Source organism: Coregonus clupeaformis, chromosome 29 (genome assembly GCF_020615455.1).
Source record: "Coregonus clupeaformis isolate EN_2021a chromosome 29, ASM2061545v1, whole genome shotgun sequence".
Classification (NCBI taxonomy): Eukaryota; Metazoa; Chordata; class Actinopteri; order Salmoniformes; family Salmonidae; genus Coregonus; species Coregonus clupeaformis.
The window spans coordinates 9,707,275-9,727,928 of NC_059220.1; the positions used below are offsets into that span (position 1 = coordinate 9,707,275).

The following is a 20,654-nucleotide window of genomic DNA, read 5'->3' on the forward strand; positions in this document are numbered from 1 at the left end:
AAGGACTGAAATCCTGCAGCGCCCGCATGGTCCCCCTGCTCAAGAAAGCACATATACAGGGCCGTCTGAAGTTTGCCAATGAACATCTGAATGATTCAGAGGAGAACTGGATGAAAGTGTTGTGGTCAGATGAGACCAAAATCGAGCTCTTTGGCATCAACTCAGCTCGCCGTGTTTGGAGGAGGAGGAATGTTGCCTATGACCCCAAGAACACCATCCCCACCGTCAAACATGGAGGTGGAAACATTATGCTTTGGAGGTGTTTTTCTGCTAAGGGGACAGGACAACTTCACTGCATCAAAGGGACGATGGACGGGGCCATGTACCGTCAAATCTTGGGTGAGAACCTCCTTCCCTCAGCAAGGGCATTGAAAATGGGTCGTGGATGGGCATTCCAGCATGACAATGACCCAAGACACACGGCCAAGGCAACAAAGGAGTGGCTCAAGAAGAGGCACATTAAGGTCCTGGAGTGGCCTAGCCAGTCTCCAGACCTTAATCCCATAGAAAATCTGTGGAGGGAGCTGAAGGTTCGAGTTGCCAAACGTCAGCCTCGATACCTTAATGACTTGGAGAATATCTGCAAAGAGGAGTAGGACAAAATCCCTCCTGAGATGTGTGCAAACCTGGTGGCCAACTACAAGAAATGTCTGACCTCTGTGATTGCCAACAAGGGTTTTGCCACCAAGTACTAAGTCATGTTTTGCAGAGGGGTCAAATACGTATTTCCCTCATTAAAATGCAAATCAATTTATAACATATTTGACATGCATTTTTTTGTTGTTATTCTGTCTCTCACTGTTCAAATAAACCTACCATTAAAATTATAGACGGATCATGTCTTTGTCAGTGGGCAAACGTACAAAATCAGCAGGGGATCAAATACTTTTTTCCCTCACTGTACCATCTCCATGGCTCTACTCACCACAAATACCAGTTTGCCCACATTGGTCCAGGGGAAATCATACAGGAGCTGTTTCACTGTCCCCACGTTCTGAGAGAAACAGAAACATTATATAAATCATCATATGAACCATACACATTAATAACACATGACCTAGACACATTTAGCCATCACACCCACCATCACACCCACTTCATCCTTACTACTGTACCTGAAATATTTGGATCCCACGCAAGGTCAGTCCTAAAGTCATGGAAGCCTCCACATCCTTTTTGTCCTGGGGAAGAGATAGAAGTTTATTGGTAAGTTAATTGTGTGTGTGTGTGTGTGTGTGTGTCCAGGTTGACCTCTGACCTTATAGAGTCTGTAGTAGTGGACTGTGACATCATCCAGCTGGGCACACTCCTTGATGTATTTGAGATGAGCCTCTGAGGCGGTGAGGGAAAACTGGTCTTTGTGCATGTTGGGGATGTGTCTCAGGATGTAGTCTCGGCCTCGCTTGGCTATCACCTGGAAGAGAGAGACAGACATATAGGCTGGTTTCAGTGTGGTGACAAAGGAATTCTCTCATACAAGCATCTCATTGGAGTGTGAACTCTAGCTGCTGGTTCTGATGTCAGCTCACTGGCAGAAGGAAGGAAGGCTTGCCAGTGGGGTTAATGGAGGTTGATGAAACCCCCCGCCCAGGGGAAGACAGATGTCTCACATAATGATATTACTTCCCAAAAGGCATCGTCAAGCTGGGCACTAAAGGCATCGTCCAGCTGGGCACTAAAGGCATCGTCCACCCTATTCCCTATACACTGAGTATACAAAACATTAAGAACACCTGCACTTTCCATGACATAGACTGACCAGGTGAATCCAGGTGAAAGCTATGATCCCTTATTGATGTCACTTGTTAAATCCACTTCAAAATCAGTGTAGATGAAGGGGAGGAGACCGGTTAAAGAAGGATTTTTCTGGGGCGTTTCTCCTGAACCAGTCACTCACTCAGAACTAGTTAGACAACACCCTGAGAGGAGGTATTTATGTACCATTCCTGATTGTACAACAATTTCCTGGCTTCAAAGTGGAGATGGGACCAATGGGACGTCAACAGGCTAATCACAGGAAGTGTTTGGTAATTAGAGGGGTGGGGCACAGTCGTGTCCGGGAGGGGAGGGGGGCCATGTCGAGTAGTAGAGGGGAGGCAGCAAATTTAGCCAGCTCGCATCCAGATCATTTCTCAAGAGTCAAGCGTGCTGCATGCCACTACCAGGGACCAAAATAAAACTAGTGTCCTAGATCCAGCTATCCCAGCATGCTCCAATGAGGGAGTGTCTCAAATTGTTGGAGCTCAATGATGAATGAAACAGGCTACAGGCCTATATTCAGGCTGTGTGCTAGACTACATTTAGCTGGTCCCAATTTACTCCTTACCCACTTTTCCCTTGGTCCTAACCCTTCCATGTTTTCATATCTGTAGCAATATGGTGGAAACTTCACCACTACACTGGCTATACCCATCTTCAGGTCTGCAAACAATGAAGGGTTAGAGGGGCTGTGGGGAAGGGAGAGGAAGGGCTTCATACTGCCTGGGCAACCACAATCAATCAATCAAATTGATTTTATAAAACCCATTTTATATGAGCAGTTGCCATAAAGTGCTTTACAGATACCCAACCTAAAACCCAAAAGAGCAAGCAATGCAGATGCACAGTGAAAAACTCAATGTGGTACTGGTTAGGTCAGATCTACTCACCCATGGAGGGAAGTAGGCCTCAGGTTCAAAGTACTTCCCAAAGTGTTTGTTGCGTTTGAAGTTGCCCAAGTCGGCCTGGAGGGCGAAGGCTGCCAACAGGAAGTAGGCCTCCTCTCTCTGCATACACTGAGACAGCAACACCTGTTTCCTCAGGTGCCAGTAGTAGTAGTACCGGGCTGAGCGGTCACTGGAAGTGAAGAGAGAAGACATCATGATTCCAACACATCCCGCTACAGTAGATCACCATACTCAGGGGCCTGTAGTAGAGTAGGAGAAGACATAACCCTCAAGAGAAGACATAACCCTCAAGAGAAGAGGGTCAAGAGAAGACATAACCCTCAAGAGAAGACATATCCTTCGTAACGTACTTACATAATCCTTTTCACCCCCATTGGGACATTAAGCCACAATGAGCTCCCTCACTTTCTTTCTATCCTTGTCCTCAGAAACACATCTCATCACACTAGATCTACTCATGCAGTTTCAGTATCTATCAATCCAAACAGCTTATTCAGAATTACATCAGACTTGGCTCTGATTGTTAAACTGAAGTCTGTAAAAGGAGATTACTCATAGAATTGCATACAGAATCAAATAGCAATTTATAGGATCTGTGTGGGATTACTTGCCTTATTAATCTCCCATTCTCAACGTAATATTGAGCCCTGAAGTGGATGATCATAGGAGGCCCAAACTGATCGATACCCTGAAAACATCAATATACAAATTAAAAACGATGTTTGTTATTTTAGAGCAAATCAAACCATCAAGACAGTGTATTGATTCTATAAATATAAAATCAAACTTCCATCATGAAATCAAAAGCAGTTGCTCACATATTTGAATTTAAGATTGACTATGTCTGTTGGGGGTAATCTTGCAAACCTTGAAACCCTGATAAAAGACAACTTGCTGTCGAAACGATTGTTAAATAAACGATTGCATCGGAGCCAGAGAGTCGAATATATTGATAAAAGTCACCTTGACTGAGAGAGATTTACATGGTTATCAAAATGTCACACCAGGGTAAGCCTACACGAAACACAGCCCTTATTTTAAGTGTTTCTAAAATCCCTTATGGGAAAAGTTTATGGTGGAAAAACAATTGGAACCATTTCCCTGTTTGACCGCTAGGTTTTATGGGTATTATGACACCTCCACTGTGGGGCTCTATTAGAGTGCAGCTTTTCCATTTCTTTTCATACTCCAAGTCTCTAGAGCGATACTATCCAGCTAGCACTTTTGGTTCCTTGTAAGTTGAGGGAAGGTACGTTTTTGGTTTCCCATTGGTTCTGGGAACAAAGCAATACGTTTCCTGACCGGTAAAACTGCAGGGAGGTTCTGAAAATGTTTTACTATGGTTTCCTGAATGTTTTCCTGGGAGATTTTATTAGCGTTCTGAGAACGGAAATTATAGGTTTTTGGAGGTAATTAAATAACGTTTTGAGAACATTCTCTAAAATGTTGTGAACAAAATTAAAAAGGTTATTTTTAGTTTTTTTTATAACTTCCTTAAAGCTTTCACTGAATGTTTCAATAAGACTTTTAATAACACTGCTAGCTTAGTTTGGGTTAACTGTTTCGAACTCCATGCACAAATAGGACACATGGAAATTAATTTGCTTTGGTATTAATCATGCAAACACATTTTGTTGTTGCACGGCTTCAGTTAGATTTGAACCTATAATCTTCTGTTCTCTATCCATGGAATTAGTCCACTGCGCCACCAGGATGAAGCTAGCATGCCATGTTATTTTTTAACTCATACAAAGCTGTTCATTTTAGTCTATTCAAACAGACCCCATTTCAAAGGAAAAAAGCACTCATTAAGATCAGGTGTGCCCAATTAGTGGACGCAGCCAACACACTTTACAAGATAGAGGCTAGAGAGAGTTGTCTTAATGTTCTGAGAACAGGACTTTAAATAGAACCATGAGGAAACCTGCAGAAAACGTTATGCTGAAGTACTGAAATTCCCAAAGAAGAACATTATTTCTTAATGTTCTCTGAACTATGAGAACATTCCCAATGTCAAACCAGTTGGAGAACGTTCCTAAAATATTACCAAAATTGAAATGAAATGTAACTATGTTTGAAGTTTTAGGAAACATTAATTTATAGTAATGAAATACCAAAACAAACAAAAAATGTCAAATTCCTTTAATTTGCTGAGCAAAGCCAAGCAACTATCCTGCACCTTTCCCAGAAAGTTGTGGGAAGGTTGTATGCAAATTAACCATAGGACAACTACGCTCTCACCAAGCTCTAAGAAACATATGGTTCTCAGAACGTTATGTGCTAGCTGGGATGGTTCTCAGAACGTTATGTGCTTGCTGGGTACTATTGGGTTGTGTAGACTGACTCACCTTGCTGGCCTCTCTCTTCCACTCCTTGGGACAGTACTTAGACAGCTTCTGGCCCAACTCCATGTAGATGTGCTCATTGTCTGGAGGGGGACAAACACAAAGGGTTATAACTTAAGTCACTTTATGATGACAGAGTTGTCTCTGGGTCGGTGATATGCATGGAATGAGTCACCCATTGACTCCTGTGTAGCAGACATACATAGAGGTTGACAGACATAAAGGCAGTGACAATTGCAAGCAACTGCAAAGGAAAGCAAATTGCAGCAGGGCCAGTCAGCCAGTGTTGTTCTGTCAGATTGCCATCAGATGAGATGAGCCAATCACATGCCCTGCAGGACAGGTCTATTGACCAGGAACCAGTGGGGCTGATTTAGGGACATTCCTGAGCTGCTTGTCTGAACAGCGCGAAATCACAAGGCAAACAGTGACTATCCACCCCCACTCTAACCCCTACCCCAACATCCAGCTCTATCCCTACCATCCACCCCCTATCTAACCCCTACCCCAACATCCAGCTCTAACCCTACCATTCACCCCCACTCTAACCCCTACCCCAACATCCAGCTCTATCCCTACCATCCACCCCCTATCTAACCCCTACCCCAACATCCAGCTCTAACCCTACCATTCACCCCCACTCTAACCCCTACCCCAACATCCAGCTCTATCCCTACCATCCAACCCCTCTCTAACCCCTACCCCAACATCCAGCTCTATCCCTACCATCCACCCCCACTCTAACCCCTACCCCAACATCCAGCTCTACACCCCTACCATCCACCCCCCATCTAACCCCTACCCCAACATCCAGCTCTATCCCTACCATCCAACCCCCACTCTAACCCCTACCCCAACATCCAGCTCTACCCCTACCATCCACCCCCCACTCTAACCCCTACCCCAACATCCAGCTCTACCCCTACCATCCACCCCCATCTAACCCCTACCCCAACATCCAGCTCTATCCCTACCATCCACCCCCCACTCTAACCCCCTACCCCCAACATCCAGCTCTAACCCTACCATTCACCCCCACTCTAACCCCTACCCCAACATCCAGCTCTACCCCTACCATCCACCCCCCACTCTAACCCCTACCCCAACATCCAGCTCTATCCCTACCATCCAACCCCTCTAACCCCTACATCCAGCTCTATCCCTACCATCCAACCCCTCTCTAACCCCCTACCCCAACATCCAGCTCTATCCCTACCATCCACCCCCCACTCTAACCCCTACCCCAACATCCAGCTCTATCCCTACCATCCAACCCCTCTAACCCCTACATCCAGCTCTATCCCTACCATCCACCCCCACTCTAACCCCTACCCCAACATCCAGCTCTATCCCTACCATCCAACCCCTATCTAACCCCTACCCCAACATCCAGCTCTACCCCTACCATCCAACCCCTCTAACCCCTACCTACCATCCAACCCCTCTCTAACCCCTACCTACCATCCAACCCCTCTCTAACCCCTACCTACCATCCAACCCCTCTCTAACCCCTACCTACCATCCAACCCCTCTCTAACCCCTACCCCTACCTACCATCCACCCCCTCTCTAACCCCTACCCCAACATCCAGCTCTATCCCTACCATCCACCCCCTCTCTAACCCCTACCTACCATCCAACCCCTCTCTAACCCCTACCTACCATCCAACCCCTCTCTAACCCCTACCCCAAACCCAGCTCTAGCCCTACCATCCAACCCCTCTCTAACCCCTACCTACCATCCAACCCCTCTCTAACCCCTACCTACCATCCACCCCCTCTCTAACCCCTACCTACCATTCATCCCCAGCCCAGTACCAACCCCCTGCTCTGCCCACCCACCTGTCACCCCACCCACCCCCTCGTACTGACCAATCATCACTCTGCCCACATACCTGTCACCCCACCCAACCCTCGCTGTAGCGCAACTAGGCAGCTAGCTAAGCCTCTTCCTCTCCTGTACTGCAGGGCTTAGTCTTTATGCTGACATACTGGCCTGTCAGACCTTTTCCTCTGCTATTTTCCACTCCAAGGGCTTTTATAGAAGAACCAAACCTTTCAGTTCAGCAGGGAAACTCTCAGCTCATAAGACGACAGACAGACAGACAGAGACAGACAGACAATGCCCAAAGCCCAAACCAACCCCATAGAGCCTCAGGATAGCACTCAGAAAATCTAAGCCAACCAAATCATCAAAAAGAAAAAAATATATCACCTATTGGAAAGACACCACAAAAAATCAACGTAAACGTCAATGCTATTTGGCTCTAAACAGACAGTACATTGTGGCAGACTACAGTGGGGAGAACAAGTATTTGATACACTGCCGATTTTGCAGGGTTTCCTACTTACAAAGCATGTAGAGGTCTGTCATTTTTATCATAGGTACACTTCAACTGTGAAAGACGGAAACTAAAACAAAAATCCAGAAAATCACATTGTATGATTTTTAAGTAATTAATTTGCATTTTATTGCATGACATACGTATTTGATCACCTACCAACCAGTAAGAATTCCGGCTCTCACAGACCTGTTCGTTTTTCTTTAAGAAGCCCTCCTGTTCTCCACTCATTACCTGTATTAACTGCACCTGTTTGAACTCGTTACCTGTATAAAATACACCAGTCCACACACTCAATCAAACAGACTCCAACCTCTCCACAATGGCCAAGACCAGAGAGCTGTGTAAGGACATCAGGGATAAAATTGTAGACCTGCACAAGGCTGGGATGGGCTACAGGACAATAGGCAAGCAGCTTGGTGAGAAGGCAACAACTGTTGGCGCAATTATTAGAAAATGGAAGAAGTTCAAGATGACGGTCCATCACCCTCGGTCTGGGGCTCCATGCAAGATCTCACCTCGTGGGGCATCAATGATCATGAGGAAGGTGAGGGATCAGCCCAGAACTACACGGCAGGACCTGGTCAATGACCTGAAGAGAGCTGGGACCACAGTCTCAAAGAAAACCATTAGTAACACATTACGCCGTCATGGATTAAAATCCTGCAGCGCACACAAGGTCCCCCTGCTCAAGCCAACGCATGTCCAGGCCCGTCTGAAGTTTGCCAATGACCATCTGGATGATCCAGAGGAGGAATGGAAGAAGGTCATGTGGTCTGATGAGACAAAAATAGAGCTTTTTGGTCTAAACTCCACTCGCCGTGTTTGGAGGAAGAAGAAGGATGAGTACAACCCCAAGAACACCATCCCAACCGTGAAGCATGGAGGTGGAAACATCATTCTTTGGGGATGCTTTTCTGCAAAGGGGACAGGACGACTGCACCGTATTGAGGGGAGGATGGATGGGGCCATGTATCGCGAGATCTTGGCCAACAACCTCCTTCCCTCAGTAAGAGCATTGAAGATGGGTCGTGACTGGGTCTTCCAGCATGACAACGACCCAAAACACACAGCCAGGGCAACTAAGGAGTGGCTCCGTAAGAAGCATCACAAGGTCCTGGAGTGGCCTAGCCAGTCTCCAGACCTGAACCCAATAGAAAATCTTTGGAGGGAGCTGAATGTCCGTATTGCCCAGCGACAGCCCCGAAACCTGAAGGATCTGGAGAAGGTCTGTATGGAGGAGTGGGCCAAAATCCCTGCTGCAGTGTGTGCAAACCTGGTCAAGACCTACAGGAAACGTATGATCTCTGTAATTGTAAACAAAGGTTTCTGTACCAAATATTAAGTTCTGCTTTTCTGATGTATCAAATACTTATGTCATGCAATAAAATGCAAAATAATTACTTAAAAATCATACAATGTGATTTTCTGGATTTTTGTTTTAGATTCCGTCTCTCACAGTTGAAGTGTACCTATGATAAAAATTACAGACCTCTACATGCTTTGTAAGTAGGAAAACCTGCAAAATCGGCAGTGTATCAAATACTTGTTCTCCCCACTGTATCTGACTACTGTGACTGATAGAAAACTGAGGAATACACTGACTAGGTACAGACTCAGTGAGCACAGTCTGGCTATAGAGATCGGTCGTCACAGGCCAACCTGGCTGCCCAGAGAGGACAGGCTGTACTCACTCTGCACCAGGGGAGAGGTAGAGACAGAGCTGCATTTCCTATTACACTGTAACAAATACTCAGACCTAAGAGAATCTTTCTTTCCCAAAATAATTCAGTACAAAGAATTTGAAACTATAACTATACCGTTTTGGCAGCCAAATATGTTTCTCCTGCCACAACCTGAGGGACAGCCAGTGAAAAGTGCAATGTAATGTCAATAATATTTCCTGTTTAGTTTTGTTTTGGCTTTCATACCATGTCATGTGTCTTCTCAGTCATGTTGAGACTGGTCGACTACTATTGCTTTAATGTATTGTTATTCTCATTAATATTGTTGTTGTAGTTGCTGTTAATGGTAATCCCATTTCCACTACTACTATTATTATTGCTGTTGGTCCCATAATTGTTGTTATATGTATACTTTGACAATATAAGTAATTTAACTTGCCATGTCAATAAAGTATTTTGAATGAAATTAAATTAGAGTGAGAGAGAGGAAGGAAGAGAGAGAGAAAGAGTACAGAGTACAGAGAGAGAGAGAGAGAGAGAGAGAGAGAGAGAGAGAGAGAGAGAGAGAGAGAGAGAGAGAGAGAGAGAGAGAGCGCGAGAGAGAGAGCGCGAGAGAGAGAGCGCGAGAGAGAGCGCGAGAGAGAGAGCGCGAGAGAGAGAGCGCGAGAGAGAGAGCGCGAGAGAGAGAGCGCGAGAGAGAGAGCGCGAGAGAGAGAGCGCGAGAGAGAGAGCGCGAGAGAGAGAGCGCGAGAGAGAGAGAGCGCGAGAGAGAGAGAGCGCGAGAGAGAGAGCGCGAGAGAGAGAGCGCGAGAGAGAGAGCGCGAGATTGCACCAGAAGGACTGGCTCAGCCCAGTCAGGAGAATGGCTGTTTGACAGCGATGGCTCCTCAGAGGCTGCCTAGGAGAGTCTAATTCTTTGTTCTAATTATCTACCCTTCTGTCCTAGGTGTACACTTGTTCAATTCCCTTCATTGGTCTGGTATAAGACATATGGTGGAAACTCCCTCTATCCCATGCATACACACCAATCCAATGCTTTTAAATGTGTGGGGAGAAGTGCACACTTCTGGAGAATTGAGGCGTAACTCATTGGGACTGTACAGAGGGAGGGCTAACTGCTCATTGCTCTGATATAACACTCAGTAAACTATGCTGCGACTTTAACCACAGAGACAATGAGCCCCAATCAGTCAGGCTGAAATGGGGACTGAGATGGGAGACAGACAGACGTTACAGTGAGGTGAGAGATGTCAGACACAGCAACAGACGACAGACAGGAACACACACACACACACACACACAACGGTAAACCATTCTTACTCTGAATGACGCTGAGTCCAAACAAGTGACAGTCCTTCAGTCGGAGCAGGTCACACACCTGGACCAGCAGCTCCTGGCACAAAGTCTTCACCTGAGCAGAGATCAAACACACAGCAAGAGGTTAGAGGTCAGGACGTACAGGAGGAGATCGGACACAGTCATTTAGACTGCATTTAGACACACTGTGAAACAACGATGAATGGTATTGCTAGTTTTAAAGCAATTACTGCCATTCCTGACCCTGGCTTTTGGATAATACACTATACCACAGTACTCACATTGACGATGACGTTGAGTGTGTCGTCGTTGGGGAGAAAGACACAGATACAGCGGCGGTCCTGCATAGCTTTGTTGTTGTGGAAGCTGGTCAGCTTGTTCATCTTCGTGTGTCTGGGAGGTGGTCCGGAGAGGCCCCACGGCCCGGACGGACTGGGCTCCTCCAGGCCCCTGGGGTGGGACACCCACCACCACCAGCACCAGTAGTACCAGCAGAAGCCCTGGTTCAGCTACAGCCGAAGCCCAGCGAGGAGACACCAGGCTCAGCAGCAGCCACAGCCTCAGCAGGCCAGCACATGGGAGGCACCAGGACACAGGGCAGGCCCACACACTGGACAGAAGAGGGGACATCACGTTAGCACTGCTGCATGGGGATGTAGAGTTTGTTAAGAGGTTTTCAAAACTCTCCTCTGGGACCCCCAGCCGTTCCATGTATTTGAACTATTCCATAGCTAGCACACCAGATTCAACTTGTCAACCAACTACCAAGCCCTTGATTAGGTGAGTTAGGGGAGCTAGTTCAGGGCTACAACAAAACTGTGAAACGTCTAGGGGTTCCCGAGGAGAGGTTCGAAAACCAATGAGTTAATACACAACACATAATAAACAACAGATAAAATAACATATTATACAAATATCAGGGAATATAAAAGGGCATACGTCTCCCCCCCAACAAGTTTGGAAAAACAACAATTTACCTTAAAGTTTATAACAATAACAAAAACATCAAACTGCAAAATGGACAGAGCTTTTTCACAGCTTGACTGTGACGAGTATATCTGAGAAGAGCGTACAGTATGGTTCAGTAGGCACCTGAAAACAGACTTCGTCATATGTGATATCACATCGAGAATATCATGTTGCCATAGTCCCTGACTGAGTCTCAAATGGCACCCTATTCCCTATATATTGCACTACTTTTGAGAGAGAAGTAGTAGAGAGTAGTACACTATTTAGGGAATAGGGTGCCTTTTGAAACGTAACCCCTGACTGAGTCCTGTCTGTCTGTCTCTGTCTGGAGGGGAACTGGAGGAAAGTAGTTGATGATGGCGATGGTGTGACTGGGAGGGAGGGAGATGGGCGTGCCGTGCAACCAGTGATGTATATAAACCCTGGATTGCTGATGCTATGCATTGGCAATTGAGAGGCTTTGAAGCCAACGGTCGGCCATTTTGGCACTCCACAGTAGCAGCAGTCCTCCATAGGAATGAATGGAATTCTACAGTATTTCAATTAAATAATGTTTCAACGACAAAACTACATGTATTTAAAAATGTTGTTGTAGTGTGGATAGTAACATTAGCAATAAATAAAAAAACAGATACTTTAAGGATTTATTTTATTTTATTTTTATGTTTAGCTTACATAATATAATTTAAAAGTATGCATTAAGGTGTCTGTAATAGAATACATGCATTTCTATAGCTTCCAAAATATTTTGTACAATGGTGGGGGAGTGCCAAGATGGAGGCGCGGTGGCTTCAACACAGCGCCCCCTATCAGTCATCTAGTATATATATATAAATAAAAGTCAATGCGTGTAACTAACTGATTCCCCTACTTAGTGCAATGACGCAGCGATAACACAACTGTTTCATCCCTATTCAAAATTGTTCTGATGCACACAAACCCACTCTGACAGCTGGTAGCAGTGTATCATGTCAGGCAGGCTGAGCCCACTCAGCAAAGAGCTTTTGATGGGCCATGTCCAGGAGCTAGGAGGAGGTGTGTGTATGACGGATGTAGAACCATCCCTACCTTCCTGTCTAAAACACAACAGCAGCAGAGTGCATGTAGAAGTGCTGCTCCAGATAACATAGAACAGCCAACGCCACACTACAGTGCAGAGCAAAAGGTGTGTGTGTGTGTGTGTGTGATGCCATGAAGGTTAATTAGGGGAAAGATGGACATAATTGGATCACTCACTCTCGCTCTACTTCTCTACAACTAAACACACCACACACACACACACACACAGAGAGCAGGTTAACAACAACCATTATCCATCATGTCTGACCTCTTCTTTTCCTAGTCTCTCTAGTATATGACATAACATAAATCAACTACTTATGTAATAAAATATTTGTCTTTATGTGCGAGACCCCAACTGTGTATAGAAATGTATGTATAATATAAATTATCGTATTATGCCTTATGGTCATAAGATGTATTGGTGAGGTAAGAATTCCATAACGTATTAATAGCATCCTGTAGGTTGTATTATTTTGTTAAGTAAAGCGGTTAGTCTAATGCTGTGGTCTCTGTTGTGTCCTCTATTAAAATCATATCCTGTTACACTTTCAGGTAGGAATTAATTGATCATTGAATGTTATGATGGACACAGCTTAGTAGAACCAAGAATTACACAACCTCTGCTCAACAAACTCGAGAACGAATCGTTTGGGCGGGCTGCAGTTTGAACAATATTGTGTTTATCACCCTCACGCCAGTCAAGTAATCCATTCCGCCAAGAGTCGTTCACAATCTAGTTCGGTAGCGACCACAACTAGACCTTGTTACAAATGTATCAAGAAATAATCGTATTTGTATGCCTAGCAATCAACAAATGTACATTGTTTAAAAGACACGTTTACAAGTCTCATTCAAACAAATGACAGCTCCAATAAGCCCCTTATGGTTAACGATGTGAACAAGAGGCTTTTAGAATCATGATTCTTTCGAGTTTTCAGTTCATCGTTCGCCACTAAGTGTTCTTGCATGCTCTGAGCAGTAATGATTCAAAATGAACGAAATTAGTCAAAAGATTTGTTATTTTGACTGAACGCCTCTAAAAAAGATCAGAGTCAGTAAAAAGAGCTGAACTTCCCATCACTAATAGTGATGAAACACCAGCGCAGTGTCCACAGCAGCCAGACAGAGACAGACCCACTTCCTGCCTTCAGCCCGGGATAGCGGCCGGGACGGAGAAATTCTGTCAACGTGGCAAGCTAGCCTCAGAGGCAGGTAGACCCACGACACAGAAGAACCCCGAAATACAACAGAGCAGTGGTGGAAAGAGTACTTAAAAATGTCCTACTTGAGTAAATGTAAAGAGACCTTAATAGAAAATTACTCAAGTAAAAGTGAAAGTCACCCAGTAAAATACTACTTGAGTAAAAGTATCTGGTTTTAAATATACTTAAGTACAGTGGTGGAAAAGGTAATCAATTGTCATGCTTGAGTAAAAGTAAATGCTATACATCAAATTCCTTATATTAAGCAAACGGCACAATCTTCTAGTTTTTTTAAATTTATGGACAAACAGGGGCACACTCCAACACTCAGAAATCATTTACAAACACAGCAGTTGTGTTTAGTGAGTCCGCCATATCAGAGGCAGTAGGGATGACAACGAGTTATATTGATAGGTGTGTGAATTGGACCATAATTCTGTCCTGCTAAGCATTCGAAGCATAACGAGTACTTTTGGGTGTCAGGGAAAATGTATGGGAGTAAAAAGTACTTTATTTTCTTTAGGAATGTAGTGGAGTAAAAGTATAAGTTGTCAAAAATATCAATAGTAAAGTAAAGTACAGATACCCAAACAAACGACTTAAGTCGTACTTTAAAGTATTTTTACTTAAGTACTTTACACCACTGAGACAGAGAGACAGAAAGAGAGATCATTTTTAAATGTCTGAATGTCTCCGTCTCTCCCTCCCAACGCCTTGTTTGACATCACAGGGGTGGGGTGCTCCTATATGAACACTTCCATAACTATAGAGAGAGGTTGGGCCAGAACTCCCCTGGAACACAGAGAGAGACTAGAACCAGTGGGCAGGGAGGGGTGGCTGGGAAATACATTAAAATATTACAGAGAGAGAAGGAAGACCGAAACTGACAGCCAGACTGGAGGAACGAAAGAACAGTTTTAGATCAAATACATGGAGAGATGAAGAGAGGATGGAGAGAGAGAGAGACAGGGAGAGGGAGACAAAGAGATAAGAGTGAGGGAGAGAGAAAGAGACATGGAGAGAGAGAGCCAGAGAGAGAGAGAAAGAGGCAGCGCTCAAAGCACAGCCGTGAAAAACTGCTGCAGTCAGGAGAATTCCACACTAACATCTGCTTCTCATTCCAACAATGGAGGCCTTTGACACACACACCCACCACGTCTCCATATCCCCCGACTCCTGCATACAAAGGCTACATGTAAAAATTCCTGACAGCTCCACGGGTTAGGGAATGGAATATTTGGATTCAACAGGAATGTTAGGGATCTAGAGACACATGTACAGAACGGTGGGGGAGCTAGCTACACTCTTAGAAAACATTTCATCTGTTTAGAACCTTTTAGTGGTGAAATGGTTCCACGTAAAACCTTGTATTATCGAAAAGGTTCCACCAAAAATAGGAGAACCTTATGAAAATAACTATGAGGACAATTGAAGAACCTTCTTTTCTAAGAGCGTTGCTAGTGGGAAAGAAAATAACAGAATGTGGGTGATGATGGATGCACATTCTGTTTCTACTGTCCCAGTGGTTCCCAAACTGTTGGCCGCTCAAATATCACATTAATACATATTACACATGGCAAACATTTATAGAATTGCAAGAAAATCTGCTTTAAAAACGGCAAACTTTTCTTTGCACCCCATGACAAAATGTGTAGAATTGCAGGAAATAAACTTTAAACCTGCAAAATTCTCTCCACCAACAACAGGGGTGTGACCAGTTTGTGTCATGAACAGTGCTTGTGCCCATAGAGATAGATGCGGGGTGCGGGATGTTCCCCAATGCTGGAAGGGGGGCCCAGAGTGAAAAGGTTTAGGAACCCCTGTACTATCCCTCCTCACTGGTCCTATACTGTTTGAGGACTGTATGTTGATAAAGAAAAACACAGTGGTTTCACAGTCATAATTATGGAAATGGAGACCGGAAGGATTGACAGGCAGCAATACGATATCTACAAGGCTTGTTGTAATCGTAAACGTTACACGATGAAGAGGACAAAGTGGAATATAAAGAAGGGTGAAGAAGATGCTAGTTCAGGAGACAGGATAAAGGAGTGCAGACAGAAACAGGATACAGGAGTGCAGACAGAGACTGAGGTGACCTGGCTAATACCAACATATTTTTGGATTCCCTCTCCAGTTGGAAGAGCAAGAGGTGTTATAAATAGTCATACAGCTGGACCTTGGTACAGGTCAGTGGGGTCTCACTTTGTTTTTGCAGTTGGTAGGGAAATGTTGCCCTCAATCATATACTGTATATCAGCTGTATCTCAATGTATAGTCCCAGATCTGTTTGTGCTCTTGACAAATCTGTTGTCATCGTCAGGCAAAACATGTTTTGGCACAAAAAGACTGACACTCAGGCTAGAAATCTCCTCTCTGGACGCCCAAAACCACTTCCTACTTCTTCCTAGTATCTGCCTCAGATAAAACAGAGCGGCAGAAGAGGAAATTATTACTTTTATTTACTGCTGTCCTCTGGCCAACTCTGGTTTATCAGCTGAGTAGCTTACAGTCTACAGTAGGTCTGGCTGGCAGAGCTCCACTTGAACAGGGAGAGAGACAGGGTTCAAAGACACGAGAGAAATAAACGATAGAGAAAGTGAATTAAAAAAATAAAACCCTGAAGTTGAACATAGGTCTAGTTTGAGTTTGTAATGATATCTTCATTGTGTTATGATCAATGTAGTGAATAAATAAATGACGGAGCGAGAAAGCGGAAGGTTAATATAGCTTGTAATGATATCTCTACATTCAGTTACAATCAACCAGATAGCTTCAAAATGAATGAGATCAGAGAACGTCACCACTAGATTAAACATCATCTTCATGTCTACTGATCATAAATGTGGGCAGGGGGGCACTGGGCAGATTGTATCACATCATATGATCCAATGTGATGCAATGCTTTGTAGTAAAGGGAACAGTCCACTATACCACTCTTTCCCTATGCCAGCCATGAGGAATAGTCATGAGATCAAACTTCACATGGTCATCTCCTCTCCTCTTACTGATACTAGTCTTCTACACCTCAGACCGTCAGGATAAGCCTCAGACAAATAATTGTTGATATGAAAAGGAGGTTATGACAGTGTTTCCTTGGCGATCAAATATCACTCCTCGTCACCAGCACCTAACAATCCACTCATACTACCAGGGGCAGGCATCCGAGTGGCGGTAAGGGGTGTCTGCCTTTGCCAAGCATGTCGTCATCGTGTTTCACTATAAAAACGTTGTAAGCAACTGTACTATTACCATGGTTACCAGTTACCGCTTTATTCCGTGCTGTAAGTGCTGGCCTACCGGTATAAAAAAAAACATTCAGGTCAATATCAGCGTAGAATGCCATCCCACATCCCACTCCATAAGATTAGCCACCAGACATGTTTGTTTGTCTGACTGGGATATAACAGCCTATTTTAAAGGTGCCGTTTGGGACGCAGCCTGAGCGGCCACAACTAGATTAACAGCAGTACGGTCCAACTGAAGTAAAACGTTGTGAATGGTATCAACTCTCTCCACTACAGGGCATCAGGGCGCTGTGTTCATGACATGTGAATGGTCATGTGTCGCTCAGTTGATAAGAGCACTAACAACACCCAAGGTTGTGGGTTCAATTCCCGCAGGGATCACATACAGTGAGGGAAAAAAGTATTTGATCCCCTGCTGATTTTGTACGTTTGCCCACTGACAAAGACATGATCAGTCTATAATTGTAATGGTAGGTTTATTTGAACAGTGAGAGACAGAATAACAACAAAAAAATCCAGAAAAACGCATGTCAAAAATGTTATGAATTGATTTGCATTTTAAATGAGGGAAATAAGTATTTGACCCCTCTGCAAAACATGACTTAATACTTGGTGGCAAAACCCTTGTTGGCAATCAGAGGTCAGACGTTTCTTGTAGTTTGCCACCAGGTTTGTACACATCTCAGGAGGGATTTTGTTCCACTCCTCTTTACAGATCTTCTCCAAGTCATTAAGGTTTCAAGGCTGACGTTTGACAACTCGAACCTTCAGCTCCCTCCACAGATTTTCTATGGGATTAAGGTCTGGAGACTGGCTAGGCCACTCCAGGACCTTAATATGCTTCTTCTTGAGCCACTCCTTTGTTGCCTTGGCCGTGTGTTTTGGGTCATTGTCATGCTGGAATACCCATCCATGACCCATTTTCAATGCCCTGGCTGAGGGAAGGAGGTTCTCACCCAAGATTTGATGGTACATGGCCCCGTCCATCGTCCCTTTGATGCGGTGAAGTTGTCCTGTCCCCTTAGCAGAAAAACACCCCCAAAGCATAATGTTTCCACCTCCATGTTTGATGTTGGGGATGGTGTTCTTGGGGTCATAGGCAGCATTCCTCCTCCTCCAAACACGGCGAGTTGAGTTGATGCCAAAGAGCTCGATTTTGGTCTCATCTGACCACAACACTTTCATCCAGTTCTCCTCTGAATCATTCAGATGTTCATTGGCAAACTTCAGACGGCCCTGTATATGTGCTTTCTTGAGCAGGGGGACCTTGCGGGCGCTGCAGGATTTCAGTCCTTCACGGCGTAGTGTGTTACCAATTGATTTATTGGTGACCATAGTCCCAGCTGCCTTGAGATCATTGACAATATCCTCCTGTGTAGTTCTGGGCTGATTCCTCACCGTTCTCATGATCATTGCAACTCCACGAGGTGATTTCTTGCATGGAGCCCCAGGCCGAGGGAGATTGACAGTTATTTTGTGTTTCTTCCATTTGCGAATAATCGCACCAACTGTTGTCACCTTCTCATCAAGCTGCTTGGCGATGGTCTTGTAGCCCATTCCAGCCTTGTGTAGGTCTACAATCTTGTCCCTGACATCCTTGGAGAGCTCTTTGGTCTTGGCCATGGTGGAGAGTTTGGAATCTGATTGATTGATTGCTTCTGTGGACAGGTGTCTTTTATACAGGTAACAAGCTGAGATTAGGAGCACTCCCTTTAAGAGTGTGCTCCTAATCTCAGCTCATTACCTGTATAAAAGACACCTGGGAGCCAGAAATCTTTCTGATTGAGAGGGGGTCAAATACTTATTTCCCTCATTAAAATGCAAATCATTTTATCAGCGTTTTTCTGGATTTTGTTGTTGTTATTCTGTCTCTCACTGTTCAAATAAACCTACCATTAAAATCATAGACTGATCATTTCTTTGTCAGTGGGCAAACGTACAAAATCAGCAGGGGATCAAATACTTTTTTCCCTCACTGTACATGACTAAAGATTCATACACTTACTCACTGTACTGTACGTGGCTTTGGTTAAACTTAAAGCAAAGCTCTGTGGTTTAGGTCAGTCCCTATACAGCATACTGCAGTGATGCTTAGACAAAGCAGCCTTGTCTCCACACTACTGATCTGAGAAGATTGAAAGTGTAAACATTTAGCTGAGAGTCTTATTGGATCAAATGTCATGCTCATTAACAACAAAGGTCAAATCTACACTACCAGTCAAAAGTTTGGACACACCTACTCATTCAAGGGTTTTTCTTTATTTGTACTATTTTCTACATTGTAGAATAATAGTGAAGATATCAAAACTATGAAATAACACATATGGAATCATGTAGTAACCAAAAAAAGTGTTAAATAAATCAAAATATATTTTATAGTTGAGATTCTTCAAAGTAGCCACCCTTTGCCTTGACAGCTTTGCACACTCCTGGCATTCTGTCAACCAGCTTCATGAAGTAGTCACCTGGAATGCATTTCAATTAACAGGTGTGACTTGTTAAAAGTTAACACAACACAACACAACTGATTGGCTCAAAACGCATTGAGGAAAGAAATTCCACCAATTAACTTTTAACAAGGCACACCTGTTAATTGAACTGCATTCCAGGTGACTACCTCATGAAGCTATATAAACGACCACATCTGTTACCATAGCAGCAGTATGATGTTATACTAAATGTATAAGCAGTTGGTGGACAACAACTGACACTTTAAATGAAGGTATAGTACTTAAAATGATAAACGAATTTATTAGTGTATGAATAGTTTATGAATATGTAATGAACAGTTAACATATTGGTTGATATTATGCCAGACACTGTGGGGTGGGGGGACTAATCCTGCATAGCCTTAGCCTATAGGAAAATAGTTTCAAGTGTCAACATCAGGATTCCAACAAGTCTTCCCCATGACTATCCAGATGATGTTAGGTGTCACGATCCTTGATATACTTGATCATGGGAGGTGGTGTTATTAAAATACATAGCCAGTTTGACAGGTTTAAGCCAATGATATCAGTCAAGGAATCAAGAGACTCAATACTCAAAATGTCTGTAGCAGTCTGAACACCTGTCCTGTGTCCCAAATGGCACCCTATTCCCTATATAGTGCACTACTTTGGACCAGATCCCTATGGCTGCTGGTCAACAGTAGTGCACTATATAGGGGATAGGGTGGCATGTGAGAAGTAAATGGTGTAACATAGGCAACATCATCTAGGTGTGTTTGAAGTCATGAAAAGGTGACTAACAGTTATTATGGTTGACTAAATTAATAGTAATTTCCTGTCATAGTTTTGACTCAACTTGTCTATGCATTCATCAAATACTTATAGACTGCAATCACACTGTTGATTAGTTGTGATAATTTAATAGTCATCCTTATAGTGTATTGATAAAAACATTATTCAACTGTGCTTCTCAACAGGGAAGGTGTGAATCATCAATCTAGATTCTAAATATATATATATTTTTTAAACCATTTTGTTACCTTTCACTACCTTCCAAGGACAAGGTTTGCTTTTAGATCAAAAAGTACTTTAGAGTAGGATCTTAAAGTTAAAGTCAAGAGAGAATGTTACTATTCGGATTCTTGCTGAGCTGGAGTAGCCCAACAGTTAACAGTGTTAATAATAACTTTTAAAAAAGGTTAGGAATAATATGTTTTTTGAAAAGGTTAGGAATCACTTCACATCTGGTTTCCAGTAAGCAGTGAGAGGATCAGGAATTTAATTGATTAAATTTGATGTTTTAGCGCGATATTCCAAATGCCTGTTTCGCAAGAATCTCGTTTTTGTGTTTTTCCGTTTTTTATGAGCG

The 20,654-nt window shown here is 43.8% G+C and overlaps 1 protein-coding gene across 1 annotated transcript in view; it reads right to left on the minus strand.

The window, feature by feature from the left end:
- The window catches only part of LOC121544617 (FERM domain-containing protein 6), a 53,412-nt gene that overhangs the window by 19,924 nt on the left and 12,834 nt on the right, over nucleotides 1-20,654 (minus strand). Inside the window, exons 2-9 of the mRNA XM_041854600.1 lie at nucleotides 10,636-10,964; nucleotides 10,358-10,448; nucleotides 5,015-5,094; nucleotides 3,278-3,354; nucleotides 2,649-2,835; nucleotides 1,259-1,414; nucleotides 1,116-1,181; nucleotides 926-994 (exon numbers count right to left, since the gene is read on the minus strand). Of these exons, the coding sequence (XP_041710534.1) occupies nucleotides 926-994; nucleotides 1,116-1,181; nucleotides 1,259-1,414; nucleotides 2,649-2,835; nucleotides 3,278-3,354; nucleotides 5,015-5,094; nucleotides 10,358-10,448; nucleotides 10,636-10,737 (828 nt within the window). The 5' untranslated portion in view covers nucleotides 10,738-10,964. The remainder of the gene's footprint in view (nucleotides 1-925; nucleotides 995-1,115; nucleotides 1,182-1,258; nucleotides 1,415-2,648; nucleotides 2,836-3,277; nucleotides 3,355-5,014; nucleotides 5,095-10,357; nucleotides 10,449-10,635; nucleotides 10,965-20,654) is intronic.